At 44.6% G+C, this 17,288-nt stretch overlaps 3 protein-coding genes across 4 annotated transcripts; 1 reads left to right on the forward strand and 2 right to left on the reverse strand.

Annotated features, from left to right (window-relative positions):
* Positions 1–527: 527 nt before the first annotated feature.
* gpr132b (G protein-coupled receptor 132b) lies at positions 528–7,214 on the reverse strand. Its single transcript, XM_028039648.1, has 3 exons — positions 6,470–7,214; positions 4,265–4,456; positions 528–2,659 (listed from the first exon to the last, which is right to left on the reverse strand). Exon 3 carries the CDS (start codon positions 1,934–1,936, stop codon positions 875–877), a length of 1,062 nt encoding a protein of 353 aa, XP_027895449.1. The 5' UTR covers positions 1,937–2,659; positions 4,265–4,456; positions 6,470–7,214; the 3' UTR covers positions 528–874.
* Positions 7,215–7,587: 373 nt separating this feature from the next.
* Positions 7,588–13,437, reverse strand: vipas39 (VPS33B interacting protein, apical-basolateral polarity regulator, spe-39 homolog). Its single transcript, XM_028039644.1, has 19 exons — positions 13,314–13,437; positions 12,901–12,993; positions 12,222–12,324; positions 12,009–12,146; positions 11,808–11,846; positions 11,676–11,740; positions 11,533–11,589; positions 11,365–11,457; positions 10,628–10,661; positions 10,453–10,555; positions 10,331–10,358; positions 9,751–9,824; positions 9,530–9,605; positions 9,166–9,300; positions 9,033–9,074; positions 8,788–8,964; positions 8,212–8,301; positions 8,011–8,115; positions 7,588–7,934 (listed from the first exon to the last, which is right to left on the reverse strand). The coding sequence occupies exons 2-19, from the start codon at positions 12,991–12,993 to the stop codon at positions 7,914–7,916; spliced, it is 1,473 nt and encodes a 490-aa protein (XP_027895445.1). The 5' UTR covers positions 13,314–13,437; the 3' UTR covers positions 7,588–7,913.
* A 254-nt stretch (positions 13,438–13,691) lies between these two features.
* On the forward strand, positions 13,692–16,891 carry LOC114158287 (activator of 90 kDa heat shock protein ATPase homolog 1-like). 2 transcript variants are annotated; one of them, XM_028039649.1, is made up of 9 exons: positions 13,692–13,910; positions 14,263–14,453; positions 14,529–14,611; positions 14,685–14,802; positions 14,886–14,983; positions 15,056–15,193; positions 15,622–15,723; positions 15,794–15,845; positions 15,917–16,891. In XM_028039649.1, exons 1-9 carry the CDS (start codon positions 13,831–13,833, stop codon positions 16,072–16,074), a joined length of 1,020 nt encoding a protein of 339 aa, XP_027895450.1. In that variant the 5' UTR covers positions 13,692–13,830; the 3' UTR covers positions 16,075–16,891. The 2 variants fall into 2 exon arrangements, with proteins under 2 accessions (XP_027895450.1, XP_027895451.1); XM_028039650.1 differs by having other exon boundaries at positions 13,781–13,910; positions 15,056–15,246; positions 15,917–16,054.
* The last annotated feature ends 397 nt before the right edge of the window (positions 16,892–17,288 follow it).

The raw sequence follows: 17,288 nt of genomic DNA on the forward strand, positions 1-17,288 counted from the left end.
ATTTTATTTAATTAGTTTTTGTGTTTCATAATTATGACTTTAAATTTCAACTTATTTTATGACTTTTAAACTCATAATCACAGCTTTTATTTTGGTAACTGACTTTAAAACTTGTAATTACAACTTTTATTTGTTTTGGTTTGCAATAAACTCAAACATTTTACTTTAATCCAAATTTAATCAGGTTACAAACATCATGGGGTTAAAATCAGACATCTGAAGTTCAGTTTTTATGAACATGTTTTGTCCCAGAATAATTCGTCCATCAGTCCTGAACCGAAGGAGGCAGAGAGGAGTCACAACGTTCATCCTCCTGTTGGTCCGGTCGACCCGGTTCTACTGGAACCAGAACCAGCTGCTGTGGTTCTCTTTCTCTCTGCTCTGAGTCAAACCAACCTGTTCCCCTCCTGGCCTGTGGGGGCGCTGCACCAAGAACCACTGAAGGAAACGGCACAGAAACCTCTGAAGAGACTGAGAGCAACTTCCTGTTTCACCAGATGGAAACAAGATGGAGGCGTCAGATTTTAGCGGCTGGAGGATTTCTCTTTAGTCTTTGGCTAAAGACCAGGAGCCATTTCTGCTGCTAGTGCTACTAGGCTAGCAGGTTGTACTTGCCCAGAATGCCCTGCGCTGTAGTCCACTTCCTGCTTTTGGAGCGCTCTCTGGTCCGCTTGGTGTTCACATTCAAACCGAACCAGAATTCACTTCAACAGAACCCAGTTAGCGAGATCAGTTAGCGTTCACACTTCACCAACCGAACCGGACTTTCTTGACAAACGGACTGGAGTCGGGTTAAAGCGGCCTGAACAGGACCGGTGTGAACCTTTAGACTGCAGAGACCCTGTGGACTCACCAGTCCAGCCAGGAACCGTTTCTATCTGGTCTCTAAGGTTTCTTCTGGTCCAACCGGATGTCTCTCGGTATCGGTTCCGGCATTCAGCTCCAAGGATTTGATTTGGCTGCTGTTGGTCGACGGTCCGTGGCACGCCGACACGCAGATCTGCGTGAGTCCGCGGCGGCACTCCTTGCGGATGTTGTTGCTGGACAGGACGTAGAGAATGGGGTTGACGGCGCTGTTGATGGTGGACAGGCCGAGGGAGATGGTGTAGGACGAGTACATGGTCTCCTCAAACAGGCAGGGCGTGCCCACCAGCTGGGGGAACTGGGTGATGACGGCCCGGGCCAGCAGGATCAGGTGGTACGGCGCGAAGCAGACCAGGAACAGCAGCACCACAGCCACCGCCAGCCGCCGGACCCGCCGCTTCTGGTCGCCGTGGAGGCCCGTGCTACGCTGGACGTTGGTTAAGACGCGGCGGTTGGTGACCGCCAGCAGCAGCAGCGGCAGCAGGAAGCCGATCACAAAGCGGGCGTAGTTGAAGCCCATCACCTTGACGCTGCTCTGGGTCGGCTCAAAGCAGCGCTTCGAGCTTTTAACGTTTCCCTCCCTCATGGTGAAGACGGCGGTGTGGCCCAAAGCCACCACCAGGACGATGACCACCGTGATGACCACGGCGTGGCACAGCCGCCGCTGACCGCGGGACTCCAGGCTGTAGGCCACCGCCCAGTACCGGTCACAGGAGATGCAGCACAGCAGGAAGATGCTGATGTACATGTTGGTGAAGAAGATGTAGCCCGTCAGCTTGCAGACCGTCGAGCTCCATCGCCATTCGTGACCGTTGTTGACGTAGTCCGCCCAGAGCGGCAGCGTGAACAGGTAGGTCAGGTCGCACAACGACAGGCTCCACAGGTAGACACCAAGAACGTTCTTTCTGCGCACCTGCTGCCAGGTGAGGAAGAGAGTCAACACGTTGGCGGGAAGACCGACGACCAGAACGACGATGTAGAGAACCAGCAGCGGCAGCCGGTCGTCGCCGTACGGCCTCTCACAGCTGACTGAGCTCTGGTTCACCGAGAACCCGCCTGTGACGTTCAGCATGGTAGCCAATCAAATCCAAGGGTCTCTTCAGACAACTGGCCAATCAGGAATAGAGTCTGTAGGAAGAAAGCCGATCCCAGGGTTGGCGTCTCCAGAGTTCGCTGCCCAACCAGAAGGCGACCGGATCAACGGCGATCAGACCAACCGCAGGGTAAGGTCAGCCATCACAGCATGGGGTCAACATCTGGAGAGAAAACAGGAAAGTGTTAAATCTGAAACCCCGCCTGTCTGATGGAACCATAGCTGAATAAAATTATCTGTGGAGTTCCCCAAGGTTCAGTCCTCGGTTCTCTCGTCTTCAATATTTCAATATTTATACGCTTCCACTTATTGAAAATCTTAATCAGTTTGTTTTTCTTAATGTCTCTTTTTAATGTCTTTTTATCAGTAGTTTGAGTGTCTTTGGCTGAAAGATGCTATAAAATAAAGTTGCCTTGTCACTGGTTTTTAAGGTTCTTTACTTTCATATTGAGCGAAGAATCAGAGAGTGAACCTGCCGGTTTCAGAGCTAATAGTGAATTCTAGAGATGGAGGAAGAGCTAACATTAAACATCCTTCAGAAATAACCGATCTCAGTATAAAGTCTTTGCTGTTCCTCTTTCTGTCACTGCGGCTCTTTACCTCACAGCCACAGAAGTTCCTGTTTCTGTAGCATCACTATCTGCTGCTGTTTCTCCTGTAAAGCTCGTCTGAGTGAGTTTGTTCACATGAGCTGCTGCACGTCTGAAACAGGAAACAAGCAGATTTCAGATACCAGGTCCACTTTCAGAACCAAACCTGGAGCTGCTGGAGCCTCGTTGCTGCTCCTTATGCTTCATGTTAGTCTGTAGATTAAAGGACCAGAGTTCAGGACAGACAGGTGAGTCGGACTCACCTGTCTGGATGTAAATAAGAGGTCAAATAAAAAAGCAGCTGAGCTTTAAGTGAAATTATCCAAATCATTCTTCTGTTGATCACATTTTTTGACTTTCTGATATTAAATCTGATTTATTTTTTCTGGTGTAAGTCATGTTACCATATTGTGTCAATTTGGCAACCGCTGACATTCATCCTTCAGCCTCTGCTGAGGGCGGGATGTCATTTCAGTTGCTGCTAACTACTAACACCAAACCGCAACATTTCAGTGGTAAATCTGGTGACTTAAATCGGGCCTCACTCTGCTGCACTCCCAATTGTTCAACAGTTAGTCAGACTCTACCAAAGAAAACACAACGTTAGATTTGCTTTATGCTAATATCAAGTATTCATTTATCTCCAAAGAAAGAACTCCTCTGGGAAAATCGGATCACAATCTTGTTTTTCTGCTCAGGAAATGGATGGACACAGGAAGCTGAAGGATCCTTGCTGGGCTGTTCTGAGGCCACAGATCGGATCGCTCTGTGCCAGCCGCAGTGAGATGCTTCGCTAACAACCATCCCTGCATCAGCACTGAGCTACAGGAGCACTTAAACTGGAAAACCACCTTCAGGGAGGAAGACAGGAAATGATTGAGGCGTAAACAGAAGCAGCTCAAAGTCGACATTAGAAACGGCAAAGCAGAAGAAGAAGGTCGCTGTGTTTCAGACTGCTACAGGAAATCCTCCCTGCCCACAGCATTCATCACAACTCGTAGAACAACATGAGTGAAACCAGTTACATTAAATTTTCCTTTGGAATAAAAGAATTTTCAATGTAGCTCAATGTAATTTTATGATTTTTATTACAAAAATAAAAATATTTGAGCTTAAAAATGGCCACCTTTCAGACGTCAGCGGCTGATTCTCACCTTCATGTCTTTGTTTCCATATTTAGAAAAAGGTGACAAACTGCTGACGGTAAAATCTGTCACTTTCACAACAAGCTGCCTCTGCAAAATCTGTCAGGGATTTTTTTTGATTCTGCTGGAAACTTTGAGGTCAGATCAACGTTTTTCTAACTCAGAGCTCAGAGTTCGTGTCAGACAGGATGTTGCTTTGATTCTGGCAGGAAGATTCAAAACCAGACTAACTCTGGTTAGGAAACAAGTTTATGTTGTATTTCTGAAGGGAGTTCACCTTTTACAGCACTTATAAACATTAAACCGTGTAAATTATGACTTTATCTCTTCTGTTATTAAGACAAACATTATTGAAATGAAGTTAAATAAAGAGCAGCAGTATGTAACTATAAAGCACGGTGGTGGTGCAGTGATGATGTGGGCTTGTTCTGCATCTTTATGGTCTTCCAATCAGTGAAGCTGTTTTAAGTTTTCTTTCCTGCTTCATATTTAACTAATATTCGGGTGAAACCTCCAGATTCCATTAAGTCTGATAAATAAAACCCCAAACTAACCAAATGAAAAGATTTTACCTTCATTTAATGTCCAGTCTTCTTCGTCTTCTTCGTCTTTTGCTTCTCTGGTGTAACTGGAAAGTTTTTTTAATAAATCCAGGACGGATCAGTTTTCTGAGACAAACGGGTCACTCAGCCGCAGTTTCCTCAAAACATAAGTAGTGACGGTCGCCTCGTTTCCTTCTCCTCTGATGGTTTGACTCACTGATCCTGCAGATACAATAAAATACAAACTTAGAGCCGTGGTTCTCAAGCTGTGGTGCCGGTGCGTTTCTGAGGACGTTTTTTTCCCGTTTGAAGCAGATGAAGCTGCGTCACTGAATCGTGGGAGTCATTTCTTCTGTTGCATCACCTCTGAAGTCAGAACTTCTGCTAAGGGATGAGCAACATCTTCCTGTCAAGTCCAGCCTGGGGGTTTTCTGCTCAACAACCAGGCTAACGTCTGCTTGCATGACAGTTCAGATAACAAAAATAAACTTTATCAAAGATGAAAACTAAATGAAACTCCAGTAGCTGTCAGTTTTGCAACAATTCTGGAGAGGCCTCTGACTGAAGATCATTGCTGTGTGACAGCTTCCTGACCGTCATGCTAACAGCTCAGTAGCTGAAGCGCAGAGATGATATCCAGCAGAGAGATGCTGGAGTAGGGCAGGCGATGGATGGACCGTCCTCCTCTCGTCATTTCCTCTGAGGTTTTTTTTAAAAGGTTTTATCGGCTCTAGTCTTTATTTGATGGTGAATTGACAGGAAAGAGCTTAATGAGAGAAGAGAAAGACACGCGGCAAAGGTCGCCAGGCCGGGAATCAAACCAGCGACGGCCGAGTTGAGGACTGAGGCCTTCACAACCGCTGCTCCACCACAGCGCCCGCATTTCCTCTGATGTTTTTAGCAGCGCTGCTCTGAGCAGCAGCTGTTTGCTAATTGCTGCTGGCTAGTCTGAAGGAGCTGAGTGGGGGAGGAGCTGCGCCTTGAAGGCGGGGCTACGTCCACCCAGCGTTTTACAGCTGAATGGTTTCCATGGAGATAAATGGATTTCTCAGACATGAAAGAATCAAAGCAAAGCTCCAGGTTTGATTTGATGAGGAGAAAAAGTTTATAAAAAGCTGATTTATCAAGTTCCAACAGAACCTCCAGAACCCGGTGGAACCAGACTGGCAGTCCAGGAGAAGCAGAAAAATCTGGACCAAGAGATGATCCACATCGCCTGGTGGTTCTGGTGGTTCTTCTTCTTTAAAACCACATTTCCCTTTAACTTCTGACCAGATGTGGGAAGTAACTAGTTACATTTACTCAGTTACATTTACATGAAGAAACTTTTTGATTAAAAAAAAAACCTTTAGGAGTATTTTTACTTTCACTTCAGTAATTTTATTATGGAGCATCACGACTTTTCTGGCCACAAGGAAAACAAGCTTAACCAGACAGCAGATTATATATATTTATATTTATATATGATAATTTAATGCTCGCATTTCTATGTAACTTTATTATTTTTTTTTTCTGAAAGCATCGTTGTAAAATATTAAATCAGATGTTCTGTACTGGAGACTTTTTACTTTATAAATATATAATTTTGTCCTTTTCGGTTTCAGTTTTATTTCCTGTAGTTTCAGCTTTCAGTGATTCTTCCAGCCTCAGTTTTTAAATAAATAATGTTGAGACTTGAGTTTTTCTCCATGATCTGAAGAGAAAAAATCATTTTCTATGTTGAAAAACTGCATAATAACTCCATGCAGAGGAAAACATTTCCGTACAAAGAGATTAAATATTTGATTGGCTCATTAATGGACATTTTATGTAGTTTATCAACCCAACATTTGTAAAAACGCTTCAGTAAAACATCTTAGTGAATATGAACGTTAATTCTTGTCCTTTTTTCCCGTTTTTATGTAATTAAATCATCCAAATGCTGAGATCAAATTCAGATTCTTTGTCACAATTTATTTATTTTTTCAATAAATAAATAACGGTGATTATCAGCAACTGATTTAATGACTTTTCTTTACATAATGAGGTAAATAAACACTGAAATGATCTGAAGCTGCTTTAATATTTCAGATAAGATTCGTTTGAGCATCATGACGGTAAAAATGTTAATATTTAATGAGCTTCATCTGTTCTCTTTGTTTCCTCAGATTTTCTCATCATTTCTCAGTTTTATTGATATGAACCAATAAAGCTGATCGATCAGCTTGCGTCCTGCTGCTGCAGGTAAAAACTCACCTGTGAAGCTGCGCGTGGTCCTCTTCTGCGCTCGCGCTGCTCCTGAATGAAGCGACGGGTCCCGTCCCTTCACAGAAACCGCCTGGGTGACGTCACTGCCGTCATCACGCCGTCACGATGCCCCCTCCTCCTCCGGGTCTTCATGTTCGAGTCAGCAGCGGGAAAACGCTGCCGCTGCGGCACCTGGTGGCTGCAGCTGGCGCAGCATGGAGACGGTCTGACCTGCGGTTACCATGGTGACCTGAGATGGTTTATTCCTCGCCAGCTCCGGTTCTGTTTCTGCTGTTTAACGGTTGGTGACAGGAAATGGCGGCTGGCCGTTCCGTCCCACAGTCGCCTCGAGCTTCCAGGACGAGGAATTTGGATTTTATTAGAACTGAAATTATGTTGTGATTTTTTTTACTAGTACAGATTAAGACATTTACAATATTTATACAATAGTGCAATAATTAAAGTTGCATTATTTACCTTTTGTAAAAATGTACCAAAAACAGCCAATCAGAGGCAGGAGGCGGGGCTTAACGCTGTCAGTCAATCTGTGATCGTACTGCTAAATGTGCTAATCAACTCATCGCTAGAAAGAAGCTGATTGTTCTGTGTCCAAGCAGACTAACATAAAATTGAGTGGAAGGAAGACGTGCGTTGCATCAGGGAGAACTGGAGCCATGACAGGAAATCTCTTCTGTTAACTTTATAAAAATGAACAAAATCTCAGTTCAGTTTTCCTGTTGTGATTTTCTTTACATGTAAAACTGCAAAATATGCAAAACTGCAAAATAAATCTGTGTGATGAAATATGACTAGTAAATATTTTTTTATCTGTACCACGTTATGGGACTCAAGGTTTCAGAAAATGACCAGTTTGTTTTGTAAAATGCCTTAAAATGAGATTTTCTGTGAATTTTGCTCTTAAAACAGAAACACTAAAACATTTTAGCACCACATTAAATATAAAGTGCGTTCATATAGAGCATATTCTAATCTGTTTCCTCCAGTATAATAAAATTAGTTTCTGGGATGTTCAGGTGTGTTCACCTGGTGGAGGCTGCTGCCCTCTGCTGGAGCTCTGACATCACTGCAGCCTTTATTATCGACCTTTATTCATTTTTCCTCTGCAGTTTTGATTTTAAAAAATCACTTTATTTCTTCATACTTCATGTTTTTTAACAGTTTTTCTTCTGTAAGACACAGACATGGTTAATATGACGTAAACATGGACTCAGAACCAGAACCGGTTCTGACCCGACTGGACCATCACGTCCTCTCTTTCTTTCTGTTTTTACAGTTTTGCTCTTTTTATTTTGGATTTTTAAAGTTTTCCAGGAAACGGCGACAGAAGTCTTGGCGACGATTCGGCGGGAAGTATTGGCTCCGCCCACTTTCTGCTTCATTGGTTTGCAGTCTCAAACAGGAAGCTGGCACTTGAGTTTCACAATAAAAGTCCTCAGTTTTTCCATCGGATTTGCTGTGAACGAAGAAGCAGACCAGATGAGTCACGTGACCAAAACCGTAACACTCTTCCTCTTCCTCCTCTACCTCACCTGGTTGCTGAGCAACTCGTCGATCTTCCGCTCCTCCGCCGACCCGCGCTCCACCTTCTTCCGGTACTCCGCCAGCTGCTGCCGGTCCTTCATGTCTCGGTACGTCTGATTAACCAACAGGCAGAGGAAACGTCAAAGCCCCGCCCCCTGCGTTTTCATTGGTTTACACGGCTACGGCCAGCAGCCAATCAGAGAACTCACGTTGATGACGATGTCGTGGCATTTATGTTTCTGAGCCAATCCGATCCTCAGCTCCGCGTCGCTAACGAGTCCGACGTATTCCTGTAGCACCTGTTAGCAACCGGCAGCGTTAGCATGGAATATGGCAGGCCATTTTAACATAAAATCAGTTTAATATGACTATCTGTAATTATTCTAGATATCTAAGAATGCATTTTAACTATCCAGAATGGTAATTTAAGATTTCATCAATTAGAATTATGACTAGTTAAAACTAAAAATGAGAACTTGAAGTTACTTTATGACTAGTCACAATTTAGTTGAAGATATCTGAAATATTTTCTTCAGTAGTCAGTGATTCTTTGATTGAAGCCTACAAACAACTCAACAGTAAATCTTCTGTTGTTCCACCAGGCAGAATGTAATTCTGTCAGGTTTCTGTCCAATCAAATTAGAATTAGAAACAATTTAATTTAATAATATGTAGTCATAAAGCAATTTCAGATATTTTGAATGTAAGTGCGGTAAAACTGATTGTATGTTAAAACGGCTTGCCATAGTTGGCATCATAAACATTATGGTGCTCCGCCCACTCACCCGCGTGGGGGCGGAGTTTTTCTGCAGGATGTCGACGACGCGCTGGAAGCTGAGCGGAGATTTCTTCTTGGAGAAGCCGAGCCAGTTCCTGGAGTTAAACATGGCGTCCACGTCCGTCCAGTTCTTCAGCTTGGCCCGCGCCGCCAGCGCCGTCGTGAAGTACTGCTTCTCCGAGATCTGAGGGACAGCGTTAGCCACCGCGGCAGAGGTCAGAGGTCACAGGAAAGAGAGAAAACGCGTCTCACCTTGAATGTCTGCCGGACATTGAGCGGGCTGCTGAAGGTTCCCTGAAGACAGAAAAACAGGAAGTTCAGCTGATCCGGGTCAACTGACCCAAATCCTCCCAGTTAACCAGCTGGATCCCAGTCTGGGCCTGACCTCCGGCTCGTTGTAGTGGTAGAAGCAGCAGTAGTACAGGGTGGTGATGAGCGGCATGTTGAGGATGGAGGCTTTTCTGGGAAACTTCTGGAAGACTTCCAGCTTTCCTTCCCGCTCCGCCTTCCGGTCGGCCGCCTGCAGAACCACAAGGAGCATCAACAGGTGGACTGGGAGCAGACTGGGAGGAGACTGGGAGCAGGTAGACTGGGTGGTTAACATCAGATTACGCTTTGCTTCACTCGCCTCAGGATGCTTAAGTCTTACAGTGCAACAGAATAACTCAGCTAATATTTATCTGACCACTTGGGGGCGCTTGTCTAATATTTATGGTGTGCAGTCAGAACCAGTCTGACCCGGTTCTGACCTCGATGATGATCTGCCGCTCCAGCAGGGTGTAGTGATCCTGAACGTGATTTCCATCTTCGCCGCCAAACTGGAGGCTGGAAACCAACAAAACTCATCAGAACGTAAACAAACAAACAAACAAACAAACACTTCCTGAATTATTTATAATTTCTTCCATTTTCATTTCTCTTCTACAAATTCCTCGTCATTCCTCCATTCATTCCCTCCCTCCTTCCTCACCTCAGGCAGCTCTTCAGGAAGTCCCGCCTCTTGTTCTCATCCGCTATGTTCTTGTAGTCTTTATACTGCAGCAGCTGTTACCATGGAGACAGACAGTCAGGCAAATTCGTTCGTCTAACGAGCGTGTACCATCACCATAAGCATAATAAAGAGTAGACCCCACGATGGAAATACGGCGGCCATCTTGGAGAGGTTGGCTAAGCTAACAGCAGAAGATGCTTCAGCACTGCTGGATATTTCTGTTCAACACTAAAACTATGTTTAGTATCTTACTAAAAAACTAAACATGATTTGATGTGTTGTTTATAAAATGCTTATCATGCATCAAATAAAAATATTTTGTTAATATTATTTTATTTTGTTAACCCCACTAATAATGTTTAAACATAATAAACCACGAATGGATCCAATTCAAAAATACTTTTAAAGAAAACAAACATGTGCTTATTCACATGGCTATGATAGCTGTGTGAATTTGAGTTATGATTGATTAAATATCAAACAGAAAACCCTCCAAGATGGCCGCCCTGCAGCAGGTCAGCGTCCATCGGGCGGCTAGTCTTTACAGCTGACGACTTACAGCAGCTTCCTCCGTCCGGCCCAACGCCCTGAGGAGCAGAAGAAGAAGAAATGAGATGCAAACAAACAAATAGAGTTCAAGTGAGTCCAGGTGAGTCCAGGTGAGTCCAGGTGAGTCCAGACCTCAGCAGCTCCAGCAGCAGCCTCTGCTCTCGGCTCTCTGTCAGGTAGTGGATGAAGTGCCTCAGCGCCGTCTGCCTGGACTCCAGCTCCCGAAATAAAACCTCTGAGCAGAAAAACCCAAACGGTGAGAATGTGACATTCAGCCGGCGGCAGCAGAACCGACGGAGAGACGCACCTTTACACAGCGTCCTCTTCAGGTAGATCAGAACCTGCGAACACAAACAACTTCAACAAGTCGGCAGGAAGTTTTCACTCTGCTACTAAATCAGCTGACGATATTTAATCATTAATCGTTTCTATTAACCCATCTAAAACTTTCAGGAATGTCAGCCTTAATTTAAATATATTTTCTAAAATATTGCTCCAAATTAAGATATGCCAACATAAAACACAACTGTTAGCCTTAGCTAGCCGTATGTTAGCATTTACTTCCACAACTGGTTTATTTTGATTGCGATAATTTTTATGATTCATGACCTGAGGATACATGTTGGTTTATAAAACTGGATTATATTTTTACTAAACAATATAGCAAAATGTTCAGCTTTATAGCTGCTGCTACTAGCTAGCCGGAATCTGCATCATTTTCTATGTAAGAAATGATTTTGAATGTAATTAGATGTTGTTTCCTTTTTATTTGAACTTTTCTTCAAATTAATAAATGTAATATTGAGTATATGAAAGTTCTCTAAATAAAATTTTGACACTTGAGTTTTGCTAACAGCTAAATGTTCATTAATAAGCTAACTTTAGCCCGAATGATAATTTAACTGATTTCATTTAATTTTTCTGCTTTTGCTTGTCAATAATGTTGACAAAATGTTTTTTATTAAGTCAGAACCAGCAGCTTCGTGTGATCGGGTCGTTATAAATAAAGTTTTTCGGATCGGTGACGATGAGTCGGAACTTTACGGCAGTGATGGCGTTCCCGTCGTGGGCGGCGACGGCCAGGTCCAGCAGCAGCAGTTTGTCCTGCAGGGAGCGAAACTTCTCCAGAGTCACGCCCTGCGGGACACAAACAGGGAGGTTCTGGTTCTGGTTCTGGTCGGCCCGCTCGGCGCACGCCGCCGGGTCACTTACCTTCCCCTGCTGCAGCCTCTGAACCGTCTCCTCTGCCGACCAATCGCTGACCAGATCCTAGTGACATCATCAAGAGAAATGAAGAGGAAAGCAACAGAAACCAGATGGCAGACTGTAATCAGATTACACTGTAATCAGATTACCTTGTACTCTGATTTGGGTTTTCGGAGCTCAGGAGTGTAGAGGCGTAGCGACGAGTCGCCGAGGACTGAAACAGAACAACGTTAGCATCGCTACGTGACTCACTGACTCGTTCGTTCGTTCGTCTGACTCACCGTCGTTGAAGGTCTGCAGGTTTCCTCCTTTTGGTTTCCCTGGAAACAGAGCAGAGGTTGGTCATATGACCACTCCAGCTGGGTGACAAATCGATTTCATCGATTAATCATATTTTTGGTTGGTCCAGATTTGATTCTGCATGATGTCCTGTTGACCAGCTAGCCCCGCCTCCCGGTCACGTGACCTGATCACGGTCTCACCTTTGAACAGAGAACTCAGAGAAATGCCCGACTGGCTCTTGCTGAGCGACGGCGTTTCTGTGGAGATCTTGGGGAAGGCGGGCTCTCTGTCTGCCCTCTGATTGGACGCCGCCATCTCTTTGACTGACCATGATATACCTGAGCACACAGGAGCCACAGGTGAGCAGCCAATCAGCAGAGGAACCCCAACAGGTGGGAGGGAGGCGGACTTACTGCCGACAGGTTCTCCGCTCCAGCTGACCCGCTCCCAGTCTTCCTCGCCGTCTTCGGCCAGCAGGGGGCCGATACTGTTCACCGCCTTCTTGGTCTCCTTCAGCTGAAAACCAGAAACCAGAACAGGAAATAAAAACGTGATGTCAAAATGAAACAATTCATGATTAAAAATATAACTTTTGATAACTTCAATCTGTGAGGAGGAAAAAAAGAGATAAAAATCTGAAAAGTGCGGCATGCATTTGTATTCAACCTGACCATTGTTTATTGTAAAACAGCAGAACTTCAGATTGATGGAAAACATATGAGAAATCTTGCTACAGATTCTCAGTTGTAATAGTGGGTCTAGACTTTGACTAGGCCATTGATCTAAACCAGGGATTGCTAATATATATAATTTTTTTTATTTAAAGGACATTTAATTTTTTAATTGCATGTTATGTTTTTAATCATTCAATAATACGTATATAAATAATTACACATATGTATTTCATTGTATATTTCTGTGTGTAATTTTGTCAACCCCCCAGCTGTTGGTTCACACCATTAAATACACTGAGGGTTTGCCATAGAACCGGAGGATCTGGACTTTCAGCAGCTTTGTTTCTGTTTTTGTTCCATAAACGGAACCCGAACCTCTCCTCGCGCTTTTGGATTCTGGTTCTGGTTCCGGTCTTACCGCGCTCAGCTCATCATCTGCATCATCGAAAGTGAAGGCGTTGTACTTGCTGCTGTTCCAGTAGTCTTCCTCGTCCGCCTTACTCTTCATCATCTGGACACACAGAACCAAACCGAGCTTACAGAACCCTTTCCGGACCAGTTAACTCACACACGGTCCGGTTCTGCTGCTGACACTGGACCCGACGCTGTGATGATGCGTTCAGGGCCAGCAGTTTATTCTGGCAGACTGTATTTTGATTTGTTAGCATGCTAGCAGGCTAACAGAAACGTAACAATCTAAGTAGTTTTTCCCGCCGTGACAAACGGCAGGAACTGTGACGTCATCTTGGGGTTTAATGACGTAATGACAGGCTTCATAAAACCCGCTGGATATGAAACAATTATCGATCAGGATCGATCAGCTGTTATTACCTTGTTCACCTGACGTTGCTCCTCACTTTCTCCCGGATTTCGACGTCACAGTTTCCGGGTGCGCAGGGCCTTCTGGGAGTTGTAGTGGATAGACGCTGCCTTCCTTGACAGAAACAAATCTTCTTCTTTTCTTCTTCTCTTGATGTTATTGGCGCTACAGGAACAAATCGTTCCTCTTCATCTCTCCTCTCCTTCTTTCTAATTGCTGAATCTTGACCTTTGACCTTAACTGAGGCAGTCAAAGCTTTAGAACTAGTTCTGTGAATCTGTGGCGTCCATATTTTGTTATTAAGATGGGCTGATATTTAAATACTTGGAAAACAATTTTTTAAAATCTTTCTGGTGATGTGTGAAACGTCAAAGCTGCTTTTATTTTGTCAACCTGTTTTATTTTGAAAGTCTGTATGGAGAGCAGCAGCTCCGGTTTCAGCTGCTGTGGGTCAAACCTCAGACTGAGGGACTCCCAGTCCAGTTCTGGTTCTCTGGATCGATCCGGTCCGGAGTTTATCCATCATCGATGGCCAAGTGGGGGGAAGGGGACCCTCGGTGGATCGTTGAGGAAAGAGCTGATGCCACCAACGTCAACAACTGGCACTGGTCAGTGAAACATTGAGCACTGAGTGAGGCTTTTATTTTGAAATTCTACTCTTAGAGAGTTGAAATATTTTCACCTTTAAAAGTTGTATGGAAGTTTCTAAATGCTAATAATTCCTGCACCTGAAGGTAGAAGCTGCCAATGGAAACTGGTCTCCATGTTGGTTTCCATAGTAACGTTCGGACAGAAGCAGAACCCTCCAGAATGACCCGAGGGGTAAATCTGGAGCGGTTATTTTAGGGTGCAGCGTTATGAGACCCGGCAGCTCAGCACTTGTGCAGATATTTTTAAACGCTGTGATGTCAGAGGTGGGCGGAGCCAGTTCGTTCACTCTGTTGCCGTCTTCCCTGTCAGGACGGAGCGGGACGTCACGGCCTGGTCCTCGGATCGCCTCCGTCAGCTGCTGCTGGGCGTCCGGGTGGAGGGGTCAGAGGGCGTCTGCGAGGTCACAGAGGTCAGCAGGCTGGACGGAGAGGCATCCATCAACAACCGCAAAGGAAAACTCTTCTTCTTCTATGAGTTCCAACTGAGGGCCAACTGGTTAGGTCTGTGATGTCACTGATGATGCAACACCACCGAGGCTCCTGATAGGGCGACACTGATGATGTCATCCATTCCAGGGACGTCCTGCAGTGGACTGAAGTACCGAGGGACCATTGACGTCCCCAACCTGTCCGATGAGAACGATGAAGACGACCTTGACGTGAGTCAGTTGACCTTCAGTCTAGCACTCGTCCAGCTGCCTTGTTGACGTTGCGTTGCTCCGTTTGGTCCAGATCTCGGTGTCTCTGTGTAAGGACCAGCCCAGCACCCCACTGCTGGACCTGATGAAGAGGTCTGGTGGTAAGGAGGTCCGCAGGGTTCTGGGCCAGTACGTCCGTGACCTTAAATCAGGTCTGCCGTCCACAGACAATCACCATCAGGTATTTAGGCGGGGATAATGAACATCACAGCAAAGGTGACCTTTAACCTCTCAGATTTCAGTCAGGGGATGATCCTTCCCACTGCTGACGGGCAGAAACCATCCACACCTGTGGCGAGCAAGAAGAACCAGGTCAAATCCGGTAAAACTCAGGTACAGTCCACCTGTTGTCCTGACCCAGATGATTCTGACTGGACCTGAACATCGTCTCCATGTTGTCCTCAGGTTAGCTCAGACGCTAGGCGCTCATCCAGCCTGGCTACCTGTCCCACAGGTGTTCGCATCCAGACCTGCAGCTTCAGCCTGAGGGAAACGTTCCAGACCTCTGCTGATGAACTCTACAGGACCTTCATCAACCAGGAGGTACCGACCAACACGGACCCAGCTAAGGAATCACCAAGCGTTAGCTCACACAGGTAGACGGTGGTGGCCGATGCTAACTAAAATGTTAGCTAAGTTACCCTGCAGCGCTGTACCATCCCCACTGGGCTAACAACCCCACTGGGGTTGTTAGCCCAGGATACCAGACTGCCTCTGAGGGCTACCAACAAGGCACTTAGCGAAAGCTAACGCTAAAGTGCTACACTATCACTAACATGGCCAGATTCTGGGATCACTAGATGTTTTCAAAGTTAGCCAAAGCTCTAAAGCGCTCTAAAAAAAAGTATTAGCAGCAGAGCGCCCACTACTGGCCAACATCCTGCATGTCTTTCCTTCCTCCAAATGGCCTCAGAACCAGGTTCTGACCCATGAGGGCGCCATCTGATGCGGTTCTTCTGCGCTCTGTCCAGTTTGTTCAGGTGTTTACGCGCTCAGCAGCGACTGTTGATGCCCGGCGAGGAGGAAAGTTCCTTCTTCTGGACGGCAGCGTCAGTGGAGAGTTCACAGAGCTGGTGAGGCCTCAGTCCTTGTCGGACATTAATTTGTTCCATGTTGGTGTAACCAGATGGTTTCTCTCTGAAGGTTCCAGGCCAGAGGATTGAGATGAGGTGGCGCTTCAGGACTTGGCCCAGCGGTGAGTCTGATGCCATGAAGTGTTGCTGCTGCTGCATGCAGATCGCCTGAGTCCTCTGGTTGCTCCATCAGAGCACTGCGCCACCATCAGGCTGGAGCTGGTAGACAGAGGAGACGAGACGGAGCTGGAGCTGGAGGGCCGAGGAGTTCCTGCTGGAGAGGAGGAGACCACCAGGGAGGGCTGGAGGCGCTTTTATCTGCAGGCCATCAAACAAACCTTTGGATACTGAGAGGGCCTGAACCCTGAGGAACGCCTCAGCGGCTCCAACTGACCCTGTAAAGTCTCATTTCTGTTATTGCCTCTGGAAGAACACTTAGTGTCCTAAAGGAACATGAGTGCTTTCATAAAATCTCCTGCTGCTCGTTTCTGTCCAAGGTTCGTCCAGAAAGTCGGTGCCCTTGATGGGCAACTTCTACTGAAAGCCACAATGAAGAACCTGAAAAAACGTATCTGTTCAAAGTGTTGTAACTTTTTACAGTGTTTGTTCTGAGCTAATGGAGCTATTCCTTAAGGAACCAGTGCTAACTAAAAAGTTAGCTACGCTAACACTACAGCACCAATCATAAACAGTTCTGCTAATGCTAACGTGCTATAGAAATATAGCGTTTAGTGGAAGCTAATGCTAAACTAACTTTAACCAATAAGATTTTATGTGGAATGAAAACAATGTTAAGCAATTAAAATCAAATCTGCCCTTAAAAAACTAAAACCTTTCAGCACCAATTTAATTTTGACTTTATAATTTACATATTCTTATAATGATATTGCAATACTAAATATTGTGTATCTTGTTTTAAATAAAGTTATTGGGGGAAAAGTAGAATAAGAGGAAAGGAAATAGATCTACTGTATAAACAGACTTCAAAATAAGAGCATGAGAATTGCAAGTTGGTGGATCTAAACCAGAAGTATATAAAGTGTTGCTGGTCTTTCAAAAGAAAGCTTTTGTATACTTTTCAAAATAAAGGTTTTGCAGTGAGCTGATTGTGTTTTATGACCATCATATCTACTACATTGTAACGAGATAATAAACAGTTTTAGTTCAATATTTATTTTTCATTGTGATTCAGTAAGACTTTACATGGAATTAAGAAAAAACGTTGGATGTTTAACAAAGTGATCAGATATAAAACCAATCAAGTCATTTTTTGCTGGTGACAGTTTTATTTCTTTAAACTGCAGTTTGGTCTTAAATAAAAGTGCATAACATTTAACAGAATAAGTTGTTCAACAAATTACTGTTAAACTTGCACAATAAAATAAGGAAAACAGTCATTTTTAAATAAAACTGAAACATGTTTTTGGGGGAGTTTGACCTTTAGTTTGAGAAAACATCTAATTTATATTTCACTGCTTTTATTAACTATTTGGATGTACTGAAGTTTATTATCTTTTGTTTTCTTCTGCACAGCTCTGTGTGATTTGTTTTGAAAGATGCTATGT

Source organism: Xiphophorus couchianus, chromosome 15, assembly GCF_001444195.1.
Source record: "Xiphophorus couchianus chromosome 15, X_couchianus-1.0, whole genome shotgun sequence".
NCBI classification, from domain to species: domain Eukaryota; kingdom Metazoa; phylum Chordata; class Actinopteri; order Cyprinodontiformes; family Poeciliidae; genus Xiphophorus; species Xiphophorus couchianus.

Bases quoted from the DNA above. Each gene is read 5' to 3' on its own strand.
- vipas39 (XM_028039644.1), bottom strand. From the start codon at position 12,993: ATGATGAAGAGTAAGGCGGACGAGGAAGACTACTGGAACAGCAGCAAG. The intron at 11,847-12,008 runs GTGAGACCGTGA...CTCTGTTTCCAG, and splicing joins TCTGAGTTCTCTGTTCAAAG to GGAAACCAAAAGGAGGAAAC. The intron at 9,606-9,750 runs GTGAGGAAGGAG...GTTGGTTTCCAG, and splicing joins TTCCTGAAGAGCTGCCTGAG to CCTCCAGTTTGGCGGCGAAG.
- gpr132b (XM_028039648.1), bottom strand. From the start codon at position 1,936: ATGCTGAACGTCACAGGCGGGTTCTCGGTGAACCAGAGCTCAGTCAGC.
- LOC114158287 (XM_028039649.1), top strand. From the start codon at position 13,831: ATGGCCAAGTGGGGGGAAGGGGACCCTCGGTGGATCGTTGAGGAAAGA. The intron at 14,984-15,055 runs GTACAGTCCACC...TGTTGTCCTCAG, and splicing joins TCAAATCCGGTAAAACTCAG to GTTAGCTCAGACGCTAGGCG. The intron at 15,724-15,793 runs GTGAGGCCTCAG...TTCTCTCTGAAG, and splicing joins GTGGAGAGTTCACAGAGCTG to GTTCCAGGCCAGAGGATTGA.